The sequence below is a fragment of the Vanessa cardui genome, chromosome 23 (genome assembly GCF_905220365.1).
Source record: "Vanessa cardui chromosome 23, ilVanCard2.1, whole genome shotgun sequence".
Taxonomy (NCBI): Eukaryota; Metazoa; Arthropoda; class Insecta; order Lepidoptera; family Nymphalidae; genus Vanessa; species Vanessa cardui.
This window is the reverse complement of record NC_061145.1, coordinates 4254270-4274186: the sequence shown is the minus strand read 5'-3', so window position 1 is coordinate 4274186 and position 19917 is coordinate 4254270. Positions and strand designations below refer to the sequence as shown.

General features: G+C 32.1%; 1 protein-coding gene across 1 annotated transcript; it reads left to right on the top strand.

Annotated features, from left to right (window-relative positions):
• The first annotated feature begins 16185 nt into the window (after positions 1 to 16185).
• LOC124539876 lies at positions 16186 to 19917 on the top strand. The gene is made up of 3 exons (XM_047117236.1): positions 16186 to 16338; positions 16640 to 16895; positions 19043 to 19917. The coding sequence occupies exons 1-3, from the start codon at positions 16207 to 16209 to the stop codon at positions 19363 to 19365; spliced, it is 711 nt and encodes a 236-aa protein (XP_046973192.1). The 5' UTR covers positions 16186 to 16206; the 3' UTR covers positions 19366 to 19917.

Here is a 19917-nt window from a genome sequence, read left to right as displayed (position 1 = left end):
CCTACAATTCATCATATTGTGTTCCGGTTTCAAGTATGAGCGACCAGTGTAAGTTTAGGCTTACGGCACTTCACATCTTAGTTATCTATGCTGGTATAACGTTGACGATATAAGTAAAAGTAAAAAAGTAACAGCCTGTAAATTTCTTTCTCTTCCATTCAGGAGAGGGTTTGGAACATATTCCACCACGCCGTTGCAATGCGGGTTGGTGTGTCAGAATTTCGATGAAATTAGACACATGCAGGTTTCCTTACGATGTTTTCCTTCACCACCAAGCGCGAGATGAAGTATAAATACAAATTAAGCACATATATATAGTGGTGCTTGCCTGGATTTGAACCCGCACTCATCGGTTAAAATGCACGTGTTCTAACCACTGGGCCATCTCAGCTCACTGTTGACGATATAATCTGCTTATATTTTTTCAAACTCCAATGTCTGTAATTGTTAGTTAATACTTAATCCAATCAAAAATATAAACGTAAAATGAAAGCCAAGTTCAAATTATGATGTACACCTTGGTCATTGATTTCAACGACAAAAGAAGTAAGATCTAAATGGGTGCCAAGTTCAATGGTTCTTCCGGAGATCTGTTTATAACTACATAAAACATGATTTCTTCTTATAACTTAGAATCATGTATTGTTATTTTTTGTTCTTTATTTAAATAAAGAATTAACTATAAATAACAAAGTTTTCATGTTTTAAAACTAAATCATAGAATTAAATATTGTCTTGTATATTCATTGCTTGAAATTTCAATAGAGCTTACGATCGATTCAAAATTGAAATCGAAATGGACTGTAGCATAGACATCTGATCTAATATATGTATACACATATACTGTATATTATATGACGACCATAGGTTGATAATCTAGTAGAGTAGAATTACCGAATATTGATACAATTACTAACGCACACATAGTAAATTGTTATAATAAATACGTTCATACACAAATACTTCAACGTCCATAACAAAGGTTATTCTAAATATGACTGTAAAAAGTAAAGTTCAGGTCATAACTACAACACCAAACAAACTGTCATAGTACAGAAAAGGGTACGCGAACTCGCATACGAAGCTGTAAGCTAGAAAAATACGATAGAGAGGTCGCCGTAATAAATATTCCATATGTGATAATCTCTGTCTTTTCATTATTCTGTAGTTCATAGTCAGACTTCAGTATAAAAATATTTTATTATTTAAAATCGTGAGTTGTAAATAGCTCAACGCGATATCGTTGAAATTCTGAGACTCATCGTAGCGACATGTCCGCGAACGAGTCCGTACTTTCATTTTCTTAATTTTTTACTTTCGATCGATGGTCATTCTTTTAATAACTCTACGCCTTTACTTAGCTGAGATGTCCCAGTGGCTGGAATATGTACATATTAAACGTAGATTGGGCGTTGAAGTCCGGTCTAACACCACAGAACTTTTTAATATACAACTCCTGTTTTTCGACGAAAAAAAATATTGTTATGTAACCACTAACTTAGATTGAATTATCATAGACTAAGGATTGAGTCTTGATTGTATTGCTAACGAGGGAAGGAGGCCTTATACCTCCAAGTGAAATAAAACATTTACCGACTGTTACTTTATTATTTGACGTCGCCAATATTATAAATGAGAGGCGTTCCTGTGTGTTGATATACGAACAAGATGCTTACATAAATTTAGTCGATATTACATCACATATATAATAAATTAATGGAAAAGAAGTGGTGGTTTAATTAAATGAAGATTCAAACAGCTTGTTCCATTTATTCAAAATCGTTAAAACTCTAAAATTGTAATATTCATGTCTATGTATAAAACTGGGCATCCTACACAGTCTGACCGATGGGTTTAAGTGAAAAATCCACAATTTCACTTTCACATTAAAAATGCTAGAAACAAATTATATTTGAATTAATTAAAATATTAATTCTATAATTAATTTACGAAAAGAGAGGCATAATTTGTATAAGTCTATCTCATTAATAAATTAGATAGAATGTTAAGGAAATATATGTGAAGCTATAATTGAATTTTATACATATTTTTTTTTATTTAAATCGACAGTAATGGCCGTTTTTGAAAGGCAGGTTAGACTGACAGAAATTAAACGCTTATATCACATTTGCGAACCACTTTTTCTTGTTATTTTAGTTTAGCGTCGCTGTAGTTACAAAGATAACGTACAGACGGTTTTACATTATTGTAACAAATTATTAATAAATAAAATGATATACATATAATTTATACCCTAAAGCTCTCAGGAATATAGATTTCTTCCAGTAAATGTACTGTGTAAGAGTACTAGCAATGCCTCAAATTAATTAAGAATTTATTAATATTCCTCACCACCCCATCTTTTAAGCTTATCACTTGTGCTTGGAGTGGGTATGATAATAGCCCAAGAGCTCTGGATAGATCCTGCGACTTTTACATCGCTAGGCGTAAGGCGTCACACATATTCAGACAAACTAAATTAACCTCTTTATCATATCATATTGGTCTAGATTCAAGTACTCCTACATTATACGCTTTTGAATTAATTTAGTCTACTGAGAGGTCAGTCTCCGTTCCGTTTGCAATCCAATGGGATGGCAATCCGTTATAAGTAGAAACTTAAACCTCACAAATTAAATCAAATGTGTTACAGCCCTACTACGGAGAGTGACTTGGCAGGCAACGTTAATTAATTTATTTTAGTACACAATGAATTATGAAGAATATAATTCTCTTTTGATATTCGGTTTCCTTAGGAATGTAAGTTTTTAATTTATTTACTAAACTCAAAATAAAATTACTAACCTATTAGTTTTGGGCCTGTGGTCCCAGTTAAAACCCATTATTCCAGCTCTGTATATTGCTTAGCTTATGATTTAATTTTTTTTTTCGAATTATTTTCCGATCGCATAGCGCCATCTCTCGCAATTCAGGGGAACTTCGTAGCTTCCGATATAGTTGAAAGCTGTGTGTAGAACATATAATATTTTTCATTGAAAAGTAAGACATAAAATTATATATAAATACTTTATGATAAAAGTAAAAAAAAATCTACAAGTATTCCGATTTTAATATTCTTTATATGGAATAGTACCTATAGTTATTACAGTATTTATAGTCGAAGAAAAATATAAGAAAGTATTAAATTATAGAATTAAAGTGTAAGCTTGGAACATCATTTTCATTTGTGTATTTATAGCCTAACAAAAAAAAAACTATAACCGCAGTAGTCCTTAGGATCCCCTATGTTATATCTATATTGCTAATTATTATTATTATTTATCAATAATACTTTTGGACTCTCACACCTTTAAATGAGTATAAAGTATTAAGAAAGTATACTCGTATATGATATGCTTTCTTGAACGCCTACCATTTCTTTGTCACCACATACTAAAAAGAGAAATATTGCCTTGAACATTCCATGTGTTCGATTTTGTTCTTTTGTTTTTTTTTTTAAATATATTTTAAATTTAGAACTTAAATTGCCAATATTAAACAGCACAGATACATATTTTTCAAGGAATATATTTGTTTTGTTAAAAATACTTTTAAATATATTGTGTAAGTGAACGAATATTTGTTTGTTTTAATTATGATTTATTTAGCTAATAATTAAGATTTATAACGTATCGTTGCATGAATGGCTGAGGGCAGCGCAATCTTTGAGCTGATTTAAAGCGTAAAAAAAATATACGTAATTTAATGCTAAGTTAAGTAACGAGGTAATTGGACTGTATAACTTTTGTAGTACATCAGAATATGAATAAGGGCATTAAGACAAGGAAGTAAGATATTTATGGTACATCGAATTTTGAGATTTTATCCATGGAAATAAAAACGTAGACATGTATTGTGTCATACCAAGATTATAAAAATTATAGAGGTTTAAGGGTGTTTCTGCTGATAAAACTAGGGTGTTCGTATTTATTCGTTTTCGTTTTAAATATAAATTAAAAAGTAAATAGCATTAATATATCTTGTAATATTTACAAATAAACTTTATAAAATTTAATCGAAAGAAAGTAAGTAATTAGGAATTTTATGGAGCTCTGTAATCGTAACCGAAATCTGTAAAAAATATATTTATTTATGTAATTTAGTTTTTTCTTAGTGTCATACTTAAAGATGTAGCTAATTGTATGTTAAATAAAGTAATATAAAAGTATAGCCTAAAATTAAAGGAAAAATAATATCTTTTTATGTCTTCTTTTACAATTTTTGAACAATTTAATATTCGTAACCGAAACTATTCGTAACAATCGTATAATTCGAAAAAAATTCTTACTCGTAACGTAACATCCCTGGTATTGATCTGTTATTTTATGAACACTGTACCGGATATATTACGAGTACGATATACTTACGTCATCATCGATGGATTTTAAAATTGGAATGGAATTTTAATTTGTAGTTGAAAAGACATTGAGAATTGAGTAGTCAATTTAAATAAAAACTCGTTAAAAGTTGCTTTGACGGAGTCGTTTTTTTAATCTATAGACAGACTGGCACCAGGGAAGCCAGAGGCAAGATCTTATTAGCCCAGTCCCATACAGTGATCTCTCAATCTTTTCGTAGGATATATAATTATATATGTTTAATAAGTATTAACGAATAAGTATTTTTTTATGGAATAGGTTGAGCATATAGGCCACCTGATGGTAAGTGGTCACAATCACCCATAGACAATGACGCTGTAACAAATATTAACTATTCCTTACATCGTCAATATGCTACCAACCTTGGGAACTAAGATGCTATGTCCCTTGTGCCTGTAGTCACACTGCTTCACTCACCCTTCAAACCGGAAGACAACAATACTGCGTACTGTGGTTTAGCGGTAGAATATCTGATGAGTGGGTGGTACCTACACAGGTGGGCTTGCACAAAGCCTTACCACCAAGTTTATGATAAATTTAGTACCAAGTATCAACACATTATACCGCTGTCGTTTCTAGAAAGATCTAGAGTTCAAATTCGAAACCTCGGATGATTTCGGTCATTCAACAGTATTTAAAAGAGGTTTTTAAAAAAAGATTTCAATGTAGATTAATTTTTAAATTAAGAACGAAAGGGTTTCTTTAGGTAATCATAGTTTTATGATTGTGTTCACTGGCTTGAAAAGGCGGTCACACAGCTGGTTAAGTTAAAAAAAAATAATCAAACATGTAATTTAAGACATGAAAGTTAATTATCCAATCAAATCTACAATAGATGTATGTGAAGCTCCCATGAATCTCTTTGGTCCATTGTTCGAAGAAATTTTGTGTCAATTTTCTTACTTAAAACAAAATTTCTTACATTAAACAATATAATTGTGTTATTAAATTACTACGAACGCATGTTTTTGTTTGAAGATTGCATGTCTATTAATATAACTATTGACACGGGTGTCTTTATTATTATTGTTTTTTAGAAAACTTGAATCTTAACAAAAGATCATAGATTAATTCTGCTTAATTCTGTTTAAGTTATAGAATTGAGTGGCGGATTTGTTATAAGGTTTGATAGTAAGTGGGATTGTCTTTTATATATATTTAACATTTTCATACATCTTTTTTTTAATATATAAACAGTCCCTACGGGCGGTAAGAAATATTTACCCGTTACATGACATGCCACCAAATTTTTGAACTAAGAGTTTGTATCCGTTCTTCCTTCACAGGCAACACTGGGACACTTACCCTACAATCAGCAACGCGAAAGAATGACCTCCATATACACCGATTTTCTTGGGTACGCTACCCAGAAGACCCGGGGTTCGATTCCCGAGCGAGTCGATAAAAAAAAGTTCATTACTTTTCTTTGTTGTCTTGGGTCTGGGTGTTTGTGGTACCGTCGTTACTTCTGATTTACCATAAAAAAGTGCTTTATCTACTTGCATTGGGATCAGTGTAATGTATGTGACGTTTTCCAATATTCATTATTTATTTTTACAATACTAATCACACCTAATTGATAGTATAATAGTGATAACTTACCTTTTCAGAGGAGCTTGCTCAAAGACTTACAACCAATTCGTTTTTGAATATGGAATAAAAACATTCGATTATAAAGAGCAACTCTTTCGTCGTTATCAGACAGATTATATAAGAAAAAAATATCGAATTCAATGAACAACCGGTTCGCCTTAACGAGATTGTAAATACTGATTGGTGTTCCATTGAACTACAGAGACGAGGATAGGAAAATATATGGTGCACTTACGTCACCTCAGTGACAAGTTTTTTTTTTTAATAAATATAAATAAAGGTAGAAATAATACAGGCCGTTCGAATTATCAGTTCACAAAATTTCACGCGTTTTTTTTTTTATTGGGGTTCTTTCGTTGTGTTCCATATTTAAAAAAAATATAAATAATACCGGCCGTTTGAATTGTCAGTTCACGAAATAAAAAGTGTTTTTTTTTTTTTAAATAGGGATTCTTTCGTTGTGTTCCATATTTAAAAAAAATGTCAATATAAATGTATTCCCTTTGACGTGATTGTAAATAGTAATTGGTGTTCCATTGAACTACAGAGATGACGACAGGAAAATATAATTGTGATGCAGTTACGTCACCTCAGTGACAAGTTTTTTTTAATAAATATAAATAAAGGTAGAAATAATACAGGCCTTTCGAATTATCAGTTCACAAAATTTCACGCGTTTTTTTTTTTTTAAATTGGGATCCTTTCGTTGTGTTCCATATTTCAAAAAAATTGTCAATATAAATGTTTTTTGTTATGTACGGCTTGAATTTTAATTTTAAGGAATAACTTTCTAGTGCGATGTGCACGTTTTCAATGTTCGACCTAAAATCATGATTATAATGAATCGCTAATTACTTTTTATTGATTATTTTTATAGAAACTTCTGCAAGGACAAACAAATGAATAAGCTACAGAGAAAACAGCATATTCATTTGTTTTCCTTAGGCGACAAATTATGTTCTTTGTGCTAATTCTATTTACGCAAAGCAATAATGTGAGATGTTTTCAATCTTTGATATAATAAATGCATGGCTATAATATGTTTCATAATATCAAGCAACATATGGCATACGAACTTAAATTTTTATGTAATATTTAAAATATTAATTTTATTCAACGATCAATTCAGTGTGGTCTACAGCAGTGTGACATTGTGTCATACTTTCTTTATATGATCATATGTATGTGTCCTGCATATGTTAACAAATATGCTTAATTTAAATATTATATTTAATATTCTTTATTAAAATTCTAAAGAAAGTGAAGTCATTTATACATGGTGGTAGAGTTTGCGCCTGTCTGGGTACCTACCACTCATTATATATCGTACCATCAATCAATAATTAGTTCTGTTGCGTTCTGGTTTGAAGGATGAGTGAGCTCTTATAGCAGTCACAAGGGATCTTAGTTACCAATGTTGGTGGCGCATTAGTAATGTAAGAAATGGTTAATATTCCTTACAGCGCTGAGATCTAAAGATTGTGGTGATCGATTAGCATCAGGTAACTTATTTGCACGACGGCGTATCTATACTGTGTTACCTTTTATTAAGAATAACTTTTCGTATAGATTCGAAAATTAATAGTGATTCCTTATGTACTATACGAAAAGATCGTTATTGATTCAACTGTTTTCTAAATCGGAAATCAAACTGTACGGTAACCTTATATTCAGATCGCATGAGAACCTGAGGAAGCAGGTTTTATTGTCGCATAATATAGATAATAATTTTACGAATACGCGCGGATTTTTTTCTTTTTAAATCCCTTACTGCTGTTCAACAGCCCGGATTTTATGATACATTAGTTCAATAAACGAAATTGAAAGACTTCAAAAAATATCTATTAAACATGTTATAAAAATTTAAACAAAAAGAAAAACCGACTTCAAACAAAACACTATTTTAAAACAAATGAATATGCACTAAAAAGCAATAAAATAATTGCGTATTAAACATATTTTTTAGAGTCCTCCGAAGTAGAATGAAATGAAAAATATTTACGATTATGTAACGTAGTTATAGTTACTGTTATATTTGGAGCCGGTGTTAGCCACGGGCACGCGCCTCAACAATCAAAAGAAAGAAGCGATACGAGCCCCTTGATTGACCCAGTATACTATCGTATAAAATGTAATTTGTAAAAAACATATATCTTAAAGTATTCTCGTATTGTTTTATGATAGATATACTGAAGGGGTTTTCTTTCAACAGACGAACAGATAACCTCCTCCTTTTTGAAGTCGATTGAAAATACGACATCCATATGCCTCCATTAATACGTACCTGTTATTAGGATTTCATAGCAGTCCTAGAGATGAAGTCCTCCTTTACAAAATTTTACACAGAAATATAGATTCGCCCTTGCTTCTTAATAAGATTTATCTCAAATGCAAAAAGGTATTTATTTCATAACCATTCTATAAGTAATTATATTTAGTGCAAATAATAATAATTTTGTAATGGCCTTGTAGTAAATATGATTGTAATTTTCCATCGTATTTTTTTTTCATTTGGTTTGGTTTCAAATTTTAAATTTAATTGTTGTATAATAATATAATTGCTGTATATTTATGTAGGTAACTGTTAAGATTTCGCGCTTGCACTGGTGCTCATCTTTTTTAATGATTAATGTTTTGTATACTGAGAAAAACCTTTCCTAAGCATGGTATTTCAAGTCTTGCTTAATATTTATTAATTCATTCGTTTCTATATTGTTTATAAAAAACAATACAAAGTATTTCCGAAGAATACTCTTGCAGATTTACTTATTAGGAGTTGTTTTAAACAATCATGTCTTTTTCTTTCGAATGCAATATCAACAAAGTCAGAAAGAGAAAAATATATGTTTATATATACATATTAAGGCTATTATTGTTTTGTCATTTTAAACATGAACATCACATCAAAATTTGAACAATAACAAATGATCCGTACGATCAACACGTGATCCAAATAATAATATGTGAGTTCACTTTCTCATAGTTTAGCATTTAAAGGCAATAAAGTTTGCGGTCACACCTTAATAGGTCAATATATTGAATAGCATGATATGTATTCGTCCTACGATTGAAACGCGAGGGAAAATGCACGAGGAATTTAGAACGGATTTTACTAATAGTGTTAATACTTTAGCACTGTTGAACTTAGCTCAAGTTTAAATGTATTCCGATAATACTGACTCGTTTATTAATTCAGTACATTATCTAAGTATATGTTCAAATATTTAAATATAAGCTATGATATGAAATTTTACTTTTCGTGATATGACGTTAAAAGTTTCATGTAAAATAAATTTGAAAAGTATTATTTTTTTAGTATATATACTATTCACTTATAACATATTGTGAGGAAGGCCCTGAGCATGAATGTGGATGGATATAGAGGTAGAGGACGACCAAGAAAACGATGGATGGACTGTGTGAAAGACGATATGGTTAGAAAGAATGTTACTTGTGAGATGACGTCTGACAGAGAAGTATGGAAGGAGAAGACATGCTGCGCCGACCCCAAATAAAATTGGCAAAAGGGCAGGAGGATGATGATACTATTCACTTATAAAGATATGAAGTATGCTATGTAAACGACATATTAACGATTCCTTCCATCGTCAATGCACCAAGGTAACTAAGAACTGATGTAATTTATGCTTGTAGTATTGTCTTACTAATTCTTCCTGAAACACAGCAATCTCAGATTCTGTGTAGCGGTATAATAATAATAATAATAATAAATATGAGACAACATCACATACATTACTCTGATCCCAATGTAAGTAGCTGAAGCACTTGTGTTATGGAAATCAGAAGTAACGACGGTACCACAAACACCCAAACCCAAGACAACATAGAAAACTAATGGTAATATACATCGACTCGGCCGGGAATCGAACCCGGGACCTCAGAGTGGCGTACCCATGAAAACCAGTGTACACACCACTCGACCATGGAGGTATGGATAATACCTGACCATTGCACTAAGCAATACCACCAAGTAAAACTTATACCAACTATGGTACAAGTGACAATACTATAACTTAAGTGCTGATACAGATAATCTTTACTCCCGACTTCATAAAGAGTCATATACATGTAGGTTATTTATGTAATAAATACGCCAGTAGAATGTATAGTATTTTTTTATTTTTGGTTTTATTTTTATAAAATATTATTGCCCTGAAGTCGACAAATCGATTTTTTTTTAAATGTCATTCCATGCGCGACTCTCTTTTGTTTTTTTAATAATCCGTTTGCGCGGGAAAACATCTTGTATTATTTTATACAGCCATACTAATGACGGTCTAAAATCGATTACGCTTTTACGAAAACGCACAAACTAAGAAAATATGATTTTATTAAATGTATATTTATTTATGATATAAATGAATTAGCATAAAGTAATACTAACATATGTAAATAAAAAAAAGTCGGATTTCCGTTTTTAAAAAAAGAACGTGCCAGTAATCGTGACAAAATAACATAGATACGAGAAATCGGTTACGTTGTAACGAATAAAGCAGTTTTCATTTTAAACACGTGATTTATGTAATACTAGAAACGATCTTCTTATGTATTAAATACAATGTTTTGTTACCCATATAAAAAGTTTTTAATATACATTCATTCGAAATTTAAAAGTACTATTTAGGATATGAGTAATAACGATTCTTATAGGTAAGAGAGCTAAGATGGCCCAGAGGTTAGAACGCGTGCATCTTAACCGATGATTACGGGTTCAAACTCAGATAAAAACCACTATATATATATGTTCTTAATTTGTGTTTATAATTCATCTCGTGCTCCGCAGTGAAGGAAAAAATCGTGAGGAAACCTGCATGTGTCTAATTTCATCGAAATTCTGCCACAAATGCATTCCACTAACCCGCATTGGAACAGCGAGGTGGAATATGTTCCAAACCCTCTCCTTAATGGAAGAGGAGGCCTTAGTCCAACAGTGGGAAATTTACAGGCTGTTACTATATGTAACATTTAAAATTATGTTTTTTTCTTTTAAGCAATTTTAAATAAGTCATTACCAAAAAGTTTGAGAATAAAAATAAGAATTGACAAAGTATTGTTAAAGAATTAATTTTCACTCCGATAGAGGTAATATAACATTTTTAGACCATAATAGTAATTAAAATTTGCGATTAGAACCCAGACGATGATCACATGACTTCGGCCCATAAGCTACCAGTGCAGACAGATATTCGCAAAAATCTAGACAAAAAAATAATAGTAATAGTCGTCTAATGTAATGTTCGAGAAATTTTATTTTATACAATGATGAATGAGTGAAACTATTTTAAAAATTACGATTCTATATTTGAATGAGATTTGAAAAAAAGTAAAAATTTTTTTATTATTTTTTTATTTATGCAATGTGTTAACGGACCGTTAAGGATAGTTAAAACTCATATGATACCAGATCGCCGTATATATTTTTCTTCGGCATGTTATACATTAATAACAAAACAAAAAAAAGGAAATTAAAAAATTAAAACTAAGCAAATATAAAGACGAGTTAAACAAGATGTTTTCGGTAAAATTTAAAAAGCTTGAGAATTGAGATGTTTCGTTTTTTGTGGTTGTAGTAAGATTAGTTCATTCAACCTTCAAACCGGAACACAAAAATACTATCATTGTTTGGTATATCTGATGATTATTATTAGTTTTTGAAAATTAAATTCATCATGGTCATCAGCATCAATAGCATTTTTTCGTCCACTGCTGGATATAGGCCTCTCCAATAGCACGCCACTGTGATCGATCTTCGGCTACTTGCATCCAGCTCGTGCCAGCTGCCTTGCGTAAATCGAAAATTAGATTAATGAAAGATTTTTTTTATTAAAGGAAGTTAGCACTTATATATGGAAATATAGTCAAGAAATTTATATAACTATTTTTTTGCCAAAATATCAAATTTTGAAATTCGAAAGTGAAAGCAGATTGATAAGGACTGATCTGTTCGGGGCCTTTTTTTGTTACAATTATTCTACGCTTAAAATACTTACAAATTCAGAGAAGGCAGTTCAATGGACTATACTAGTACACATAATTTTAATGAAATCGATTTAAAGCAAAACATTAAGACTTTTTTAATTTGTATGAGAGTTTAAACACTATGACTTTCAAACTTTGATACTATAAAATTAACGAGAAAAAATTAAGATATATTGAATACAAATTTACCAGCTCATTGTAGAGATTAGCATTAACACAAAAATAAGAAACACTCATAAATATTAGACAATATCACATACATTACTCTGATCCATATGTAAGTAGCTAAAGCACTTGTGTTATGAAAAACATCCAGAACCAAAACAACATAGAAAACTAATCAACTTTTCCTACATCGACTCCGCCGGGAATCAAAACCAGTGACGTACTCATGAAAACCGTACCCACTACTCAACCACGGAGGTCGTTATTACTATTTAAAGTTGCATTTCATAACAATATACTTCCCGTAATTATTTTTATACGGTTGTGTGATCAGGGTATTAGAGCCAGAAACGAAGTTGGGCAAAGAGGTTTTATAGAAGATCATGTACTCTAGCAGGAACTGTTAGTAACTAATATTATTATATATATATAATATTTTATATTAAAATAACAGATTGATTTATTCTTTATTTCTCCTCACACTTGTTATATTAACAGGTCGTTCAATCGTATTGATATGACGATGTTATTTAATATTACTTACACATATGAGTAAGCAATTAACATATGGCCAGTAACTATAGTTAGTGTGTTCTCGCCAAGTTGATTTTGGATAAATAAAGTAACAGCCTGTAAATATCCCCCTGCTGGGCTAATGGCCTCTTCCACCATTAAGGAGAGAGCTTGGAACATATTCCACCACGCTGTTACAACGGGTTGGTGGAATGCACATGTGGCTGAATTTCAATGAAAATAGACACATGCAAGTTTCCAACACAAATTAAGCACATATATATAATTTGCTTGCCTGGGTTTGAACCCGAAATCATTGGTTAAGATGCACATGTTCTAACCACTGGGCCATCTCGTCACTGATTATGGATACGGTGGCCTATCTCAAAGGAGATTACGAACTAAGCAGGTCATATAGGGTTCAAGTGCGTCCGCACATAGCCCGTATTATCATATAGACGGGATAAAACGCTAGATCTGACACGGTCGGACCTTTACTTGCTCTCCGAGACATGGTTCCAACTTCGATACTCCGGGATACTACCGAGCAACTCCAGAAAACCCAGCAACCTTTTACCGGACTTCGGGCTTGAACTCGGGACCTTAGGATTTGTTAACCTTAAATCTAGTTAGTACTTAAAACAATACTCGTGGTTAAGGACATAAAATTGTTACTACGTAATTGGTACTGGGCCTATGTGCTAAATTTGTGTTTATAATTCATTTCATGCTCAGCGGTGAAGGAAAACATCGTGAGAAAACCTGCATGTGATAAATTTCATAGAAATTCTGCCACATGTGTATTCCAACAACCCGCATTGGAACAGCGTGGTGGAATATGTTCCAAACCTTCTCTTCAAAGGGAGAGGGGGCCTTTAGCCCAGCAGTGGGTATTTACAGGCTGTTGTTGTTGTTGTAATTGGTACAAAAAAATCATGTATTCGACCAAAGTATTGTCAAAAATCAGTCACAAGTTTGAACCGAAAATAACCTCAGATGTTTAATTATACAAATAAACTGGAAAAGACAAGTAAAAGTTAAAATTAAATTCGTTCTATTTTTAAATTTGAAAGTGGTTACTAGCGTAAGTTGTGTAAATATATTTTTACACGAATTACGCAACGTTATATACAATACATAATTACATTATTAATCATCGTTATAACAAGTTTTATTTCATGTAAATGAAAAATAGGAGCAATGACCTTGCTATACGTATTTACTAATAATTTATGTACCCATCCCATTAAACTTCAAGCTTTAGTTAGTAATGACGATTAGCTCAAAGGGTTAGTATCGAAACGGAGACTTTTTCATCGCTAGGCGGTAACTAATTCATTGCGCTATTAATGTTTTAGGTACTAGATACAGACAAATCTTAATGCAAGGTGAAGAGGTTGCATTGCGGTGTTAGATCCATAGACTTAGTCGTACCGAGAGAGAGGCGATCAAGAGGTCTTGATTTATCGCCAGCTTGTACTCAGGTGCTTGCTTACATTAAAGTGGAGCTGAATTGAACCTTGTATATATACACGCACTTATATATATATGGGTACAACACACTAGTGAGCTAAGGCCATCCCTACATTTGAGGAACAGGTAATCGAGTCTCTAATATGAATAGGTGAATACACACGTCATGTATGCAGGTTTCCTCACGATATATTGTGTTAATTCACCGCTGACTACGAGATGAAATATACACATAGTTTAAGGTTATATAACAACTTAAGATATATATATAAATATGTATATTTATAAGTATGTATATGTAGATGATGATGAATAGGGATCTGAATAAACTTTGGCAAAGATATAGAATATATTCAAAAATGGAACACCCTCTCTACATAAACCCCCTCCCCACAAACGGCTAAAGCTGCGGAAACCAGTTCCACCAGTGTCCCTAATCAAACCTACTGCTTTAAGATGTATTTATAACATGATGGACAGTGTATCTTATAAAATGCCATGACATGATTGCCGATTTTTCTCAGTACATCTAAAATTTGAACTGGGAATCTATTAATCTAATTTATAACCTTACAAATCAAAAAGAAATACAAAAAAACACCTAGGATGGTCTTTTCGATTTTTACCGACGGATGACGAATTTTATTTTGATCCAAGTTCAAACAAAACTCAGCTGAGCCGATTCCTTTACTAGTAGGTAAACTCCTAAAACTTTACATTTAGATTCAATTGCGATAAAGTGACAGCACACAGCTCCCCTGTCGTTGCATTCAATTTGATCCTGTAACGTGAAAATTCAAAATTGGTCACAAGATCTTACTTGGCTTACTTAAATAAATAACATTTTGACTTCGACTTGAAGCAAAATGATCTTTTACTATCACGTTGACTGATTTTCTATCTCCTTCTACCTTACATTAGTTGCATATGACAACATTGGCATTTCATATTAGTAAGCATTAATATTACATACTCTCGAAATAGTTAGCAAGCATCTGACGGTCAAATCTAGCAACGCTCATTGGTCAATTTAAATAGCGGGCTTTTCGCCTTCCTGCTACATACTTCCGTCCCTTTTCAGGAATTCACTACAACCATTTGCGGGAAAGGAACAGAAAATATGTACAACCACAATTTAAAAAAATATTCGTATGAGTCAAGGCATTGACGATATTATCTTAGTAATAGTTACATAAATTCTACAAAATAATAATTATTTCGGTTTCCAATGTATGTTTACTAATTGTATATATTTTTACATAGGGTAAATTCTTCAGTAAAGTTTTAATATTATATTATAGTACATGACAGACAAAGTCTGAAGACGATTTTATTTGTGGGAAGATAAGAGAAGATCAGATAGCATTTGTTTTATACAAGATTATATCTTGTCACATGAATAATATAAATTCGAAGCTCGTGAAATTGCGAACGGCATTTATTTGTAAGTATATCAATATGATACTTTAACCTTTTTTGAAGCTTGTCTTTTATGGTTTAAGTTATATTTTTATCATCTTTGTAGTTTTTAGTCATAGATTTCAATAAAAGTAATATCTTTTGACCCGGCTTCGTAAGGATGCAATGCTGATACTAAATATACTACAGACTTTTTTTGTTTCTTGACCATAATGTCCATTTATTATATACAACAACCCTCTTCTCGAATCACTTTATCTATTGAAAAAACTGCAACAAAATCCGTTGCATATTTTTTATGATATAAGCTTACATAGGGACAGACAGTGGTTTGCTTATAAAGCGACTTTGTTTTATACTAAGTATTGATAATGATAATTTATCATTTTATGCAATTTTATAATATATTAAATAAATAATATAGAATAATAATAATTTTGTACATTTATTAACGTTCTACAGATAATAATACATTAATAAAATAATAATATATTTAACTAGCTTTCGTTAAAAAATGCATACGAAATGTTAGGAGCGCACATTACAAACGCGTCCCTAGTACGCGACTCGCACACGGTTCGGTCTGTGCGAAGTGGGGAGGTGCGGATAAAAACGCTATGTCCACACCTGGGCTACACACAACACGTACCACCACCGAAGGACAATGAAGTTACTCGTGCTGTTAGTCAGTGTGGTAGTGGTCGCTGCTAAGCCGACGGCAGATGAAGAAGTCGTTGGTTCTGTGATCGGCGTGGTCAAGGGATGCGCTGAACAGGACGTCGCCCTGTGCCTCAAGGTGTGTTGTGAAGTGCTGATAAAGTTTTATTCGAAATTCTAAGTGTTTATTTCAAGGATTCGTATATAAAAAATCGTGTCTTTTTGTAAGGATTTAAACGTTATTTGAGCTAATTATATCAGTGATAAGTCACTTAATGTATAATTAGTTATCACCGTTAAACTCAAAACTAGTGAAGGAATTATAAATTATATAATTTAATTAATCAAGCCTTTACGATTCAACGACAAATAATTTATAGTAATTATAAAAAAACTTAAAATGTAATTATTCTTGAATCATAACCTTAATTTCTTTACAGGAAAGAGCACTCAAATACGCCGAAAATTTAGCAACATCCCGGGAAATTAACATCGCTGATGGCATCACACTGATCGGCACCGGTTCCTCCCGTGGCGCCAGATCCTATGAACCCTTGCCCGAAGAGCCCAGAGCGAGGGAAAACCAGGTGGAATCCAGACTCGTCGACGCGGCTGCGGAATTCCTCGAAAACCATGTCATCCAATTGCGCGTACCAAAAAGTACCGTGGATGATGTGAAGAGATCGCTTGAGGAAGGTCAGTGATTCTTGTTTGTCCAATACTCCAATGTTTGTACAATATATTTGACGTTGGCTGCAAAGTTCCAACGTCATAATAAGCTGAGCTTACATTCTTCGAGCTTACATAAGTATTATTCAATCCATTCGAGATAGTATAAAAAATAAAATCTTAATCGTAAAAATAAACGAAATATCAAAACAATTGCATAATAATACAAAAAAGTCGTTACAAGTATTACAAAATATATGAGTTCAAACGAATAGCAAAAGAATATTTCAATGCAGAAGTTGATAGTAAAAACAGCTCGTTAACATCTTCCGAAGACATCGTAAAATTGATATTCATTATATTGTTAAGTTTAATAAAAGTGTTAATAATAAAGCCATTCTTAGCTAAGCAAATATATTCGAATTGGAAAGTAAGATTCGCAGTTAGCGGGTTCTAGCGAATTCCGATGATAAATTTTGTTTATACAACAATTATAATAAATTATTCTAGATAATTATCATTTTGTTAATCTTAACGCTTTCACGGTTTACTGATAAACTTTGTGAAAATTTATTATTATAATAATAATTTTATTTCACTTTCATCTTAAGTTGCTAATTAAAAATTATAATGAGAATATTTTTAAATTCATCATATCGCTTTCTTTGTTATTATTAAGTGTTATTTTAAGGAAGTAATTTTTAAGCACTTGAGCAAAGCACTTTGAAAATATACAAACCTTAAACTTCTAAGTAATAGTTACAGTCCAAAAATAAATACATAAATTCACTTGCATTTCGATTGATACAACCAAAATTCCAATTTCAAAAATATGTGTGTCATAATTTTCATATAAATCGCAATCTCAAAATGTATATGTATATGTATTATATAGTAAAAACTTCAATAGGAATTCAAACACAAAAACAAAAGCAAGTGTAACGACGCAATTTATCTAAAGATTAAGTCAGTGTGCCAGACATTGGAACAAGTTTGAACACAAAAAAAAAACGGACCAAATTGTATAACGATACGCGTTTACAGAGTAATTTGTGTGATTGTAGTTTCACCAAAAAATAAGCACGTTAGAAATTGCCTGACGCATAATTAAAGGCTTGTACTTAATTCGGAAATGACTTGCTCTCGACTTATTCAAGTATTTTTATGATGTAATATAATCGTACGATATCATTTCTACCAATCATTACGCTGACGCCGAAACGCAATTAAAAAAAGTGACCACTGACAGAGCAAGTACATATGATAATATAAAAATAGAAAGTCATTCGTCATTTGAAACAAGACGTTAATAATAAACATTTAAGAAAAAAAAGTAACTAAACCAGTAGGAATGTTTGATACGGTTTTAGAAATCGCACATCCTGATAATGAAAAAGTTGTAGAACTAAATGAGGAAGAAGAAAAAGATCGCAGCGAAGGAACAAGACAGACTGGAGTTTCTCCGCCATTAACAAGGTCGTATCTTGGAAAGCGGGCGTATTAAGTCCAGTTTTTGCAACATCCATGTTACTAGGAATGCAAGGAACCCGTTTTAGATTTCCGTTAACAGCAACAAAATCGCTTAGTAAAAGTCGCGCTCCAGGCGGATTCTTGGTCGAAATATGGAAGTGGGTTTGAAGCTTTCGAATTGTATCAAGTTGATGCACTTTCTAGATAAATGAGGTTGTTATGCAAACTAAACGTAACATCGTGAATTTCAATGAAAGCGATACTTGTTTATATTTCAGTGTGGTCTTCGCTTTGAATTTGAATCAGATTTCGGACAATTGAATTACACTTAATGTTTATTGATGAACGGTTGAAAACAAAATTTACTTAAAGAGATAGTGTTTTCTACGAATTAAGTATGCAAACACCGCGTCCTTTTACGCACTTGGAGTGAAATAAACCTCTTCATTTGTAAGCGGCTTTTTAACGCTAATGGTCTGTGTAATAGTTTTTACATTGTCTAGTAGCTAGAAAAACAAGACCTCTTAAGAATTTAACTAACTGAATCGTCCCTATTACTTATAAATTAATTTTCGTCTCAATGATTGGATTATTAGCACCATTTTTAGTTGATTGTGGTCCTAATTATTGAGAAATTATTATAAAAATAGAACCATTGTATAATTAATGAATATTATTATTCTAAACTAGTGTTCAATTCACAGGTCGTGGCAAAAAGAAGAAGTTGAAGCAACTGCTCCCAATCTTCGCTCTTCTTCAGCTTAAGATCCAGTCCCTGATCCCTCTCTTCCTCGGTATCATCGCCTTTGCCGCCGTCAAGGGTCTTCTCCTCGCCAAGGCAGCGCTCCTTGCTTCTGCTCTTCTCCTCTTGAAGAAACTTCTCTCGAAACATGATCACCATGAGAGCTATGAAGTGGTGGCTCACCCACACCACGACGAACACTACAGCCACGGTGGTGGACACAGTGGTGGATGGGGACGATCCCAGGACGCCCAGAATTTAGCGTACAGCGCTTACTCCACCTAAACCTAAGATAGATAAACCTCATACGAGTTAGTCTTACGCGGACCTCAGTTGTTGAAAATTAATTTATTGTTATTTAATAATTTATTTTAAATTATTTAAACGGTTTTTTTTTGTTATTAAATGTCTTACAAATGCTTGGCTATGGTCTATGCGTCACCAGTATTGTATTCGTATGTACCTGTTGTTTTATATTATAGTACAAAGATTATGTCGATAAGTGTTCAATAGCTTTAATATACTTTCTTTTTTTTTTAACTCGCCTAAGACACAAATTTTTGTGACATTCTTCACCGTAGTTTATGTAACAGCTTTTGTAAATACGCTTCATAGTATTGAAATATTTAAGTATGATATTGTTATTTGCATTTTCGTTAGTACTGTTATGTATTCCATCTTTGCTTGATATGTATGTATGTTTTCTGTTTTATTGTAACGTTGTATTCATATTTTTATTATGTTAAAGGTGATGCCCTTCTTTAAAATAATTCTTTTCGATTTCATAAATTATTATCGCGACGTTTTATATCATCAAATATAAGAAAGTCATTATAA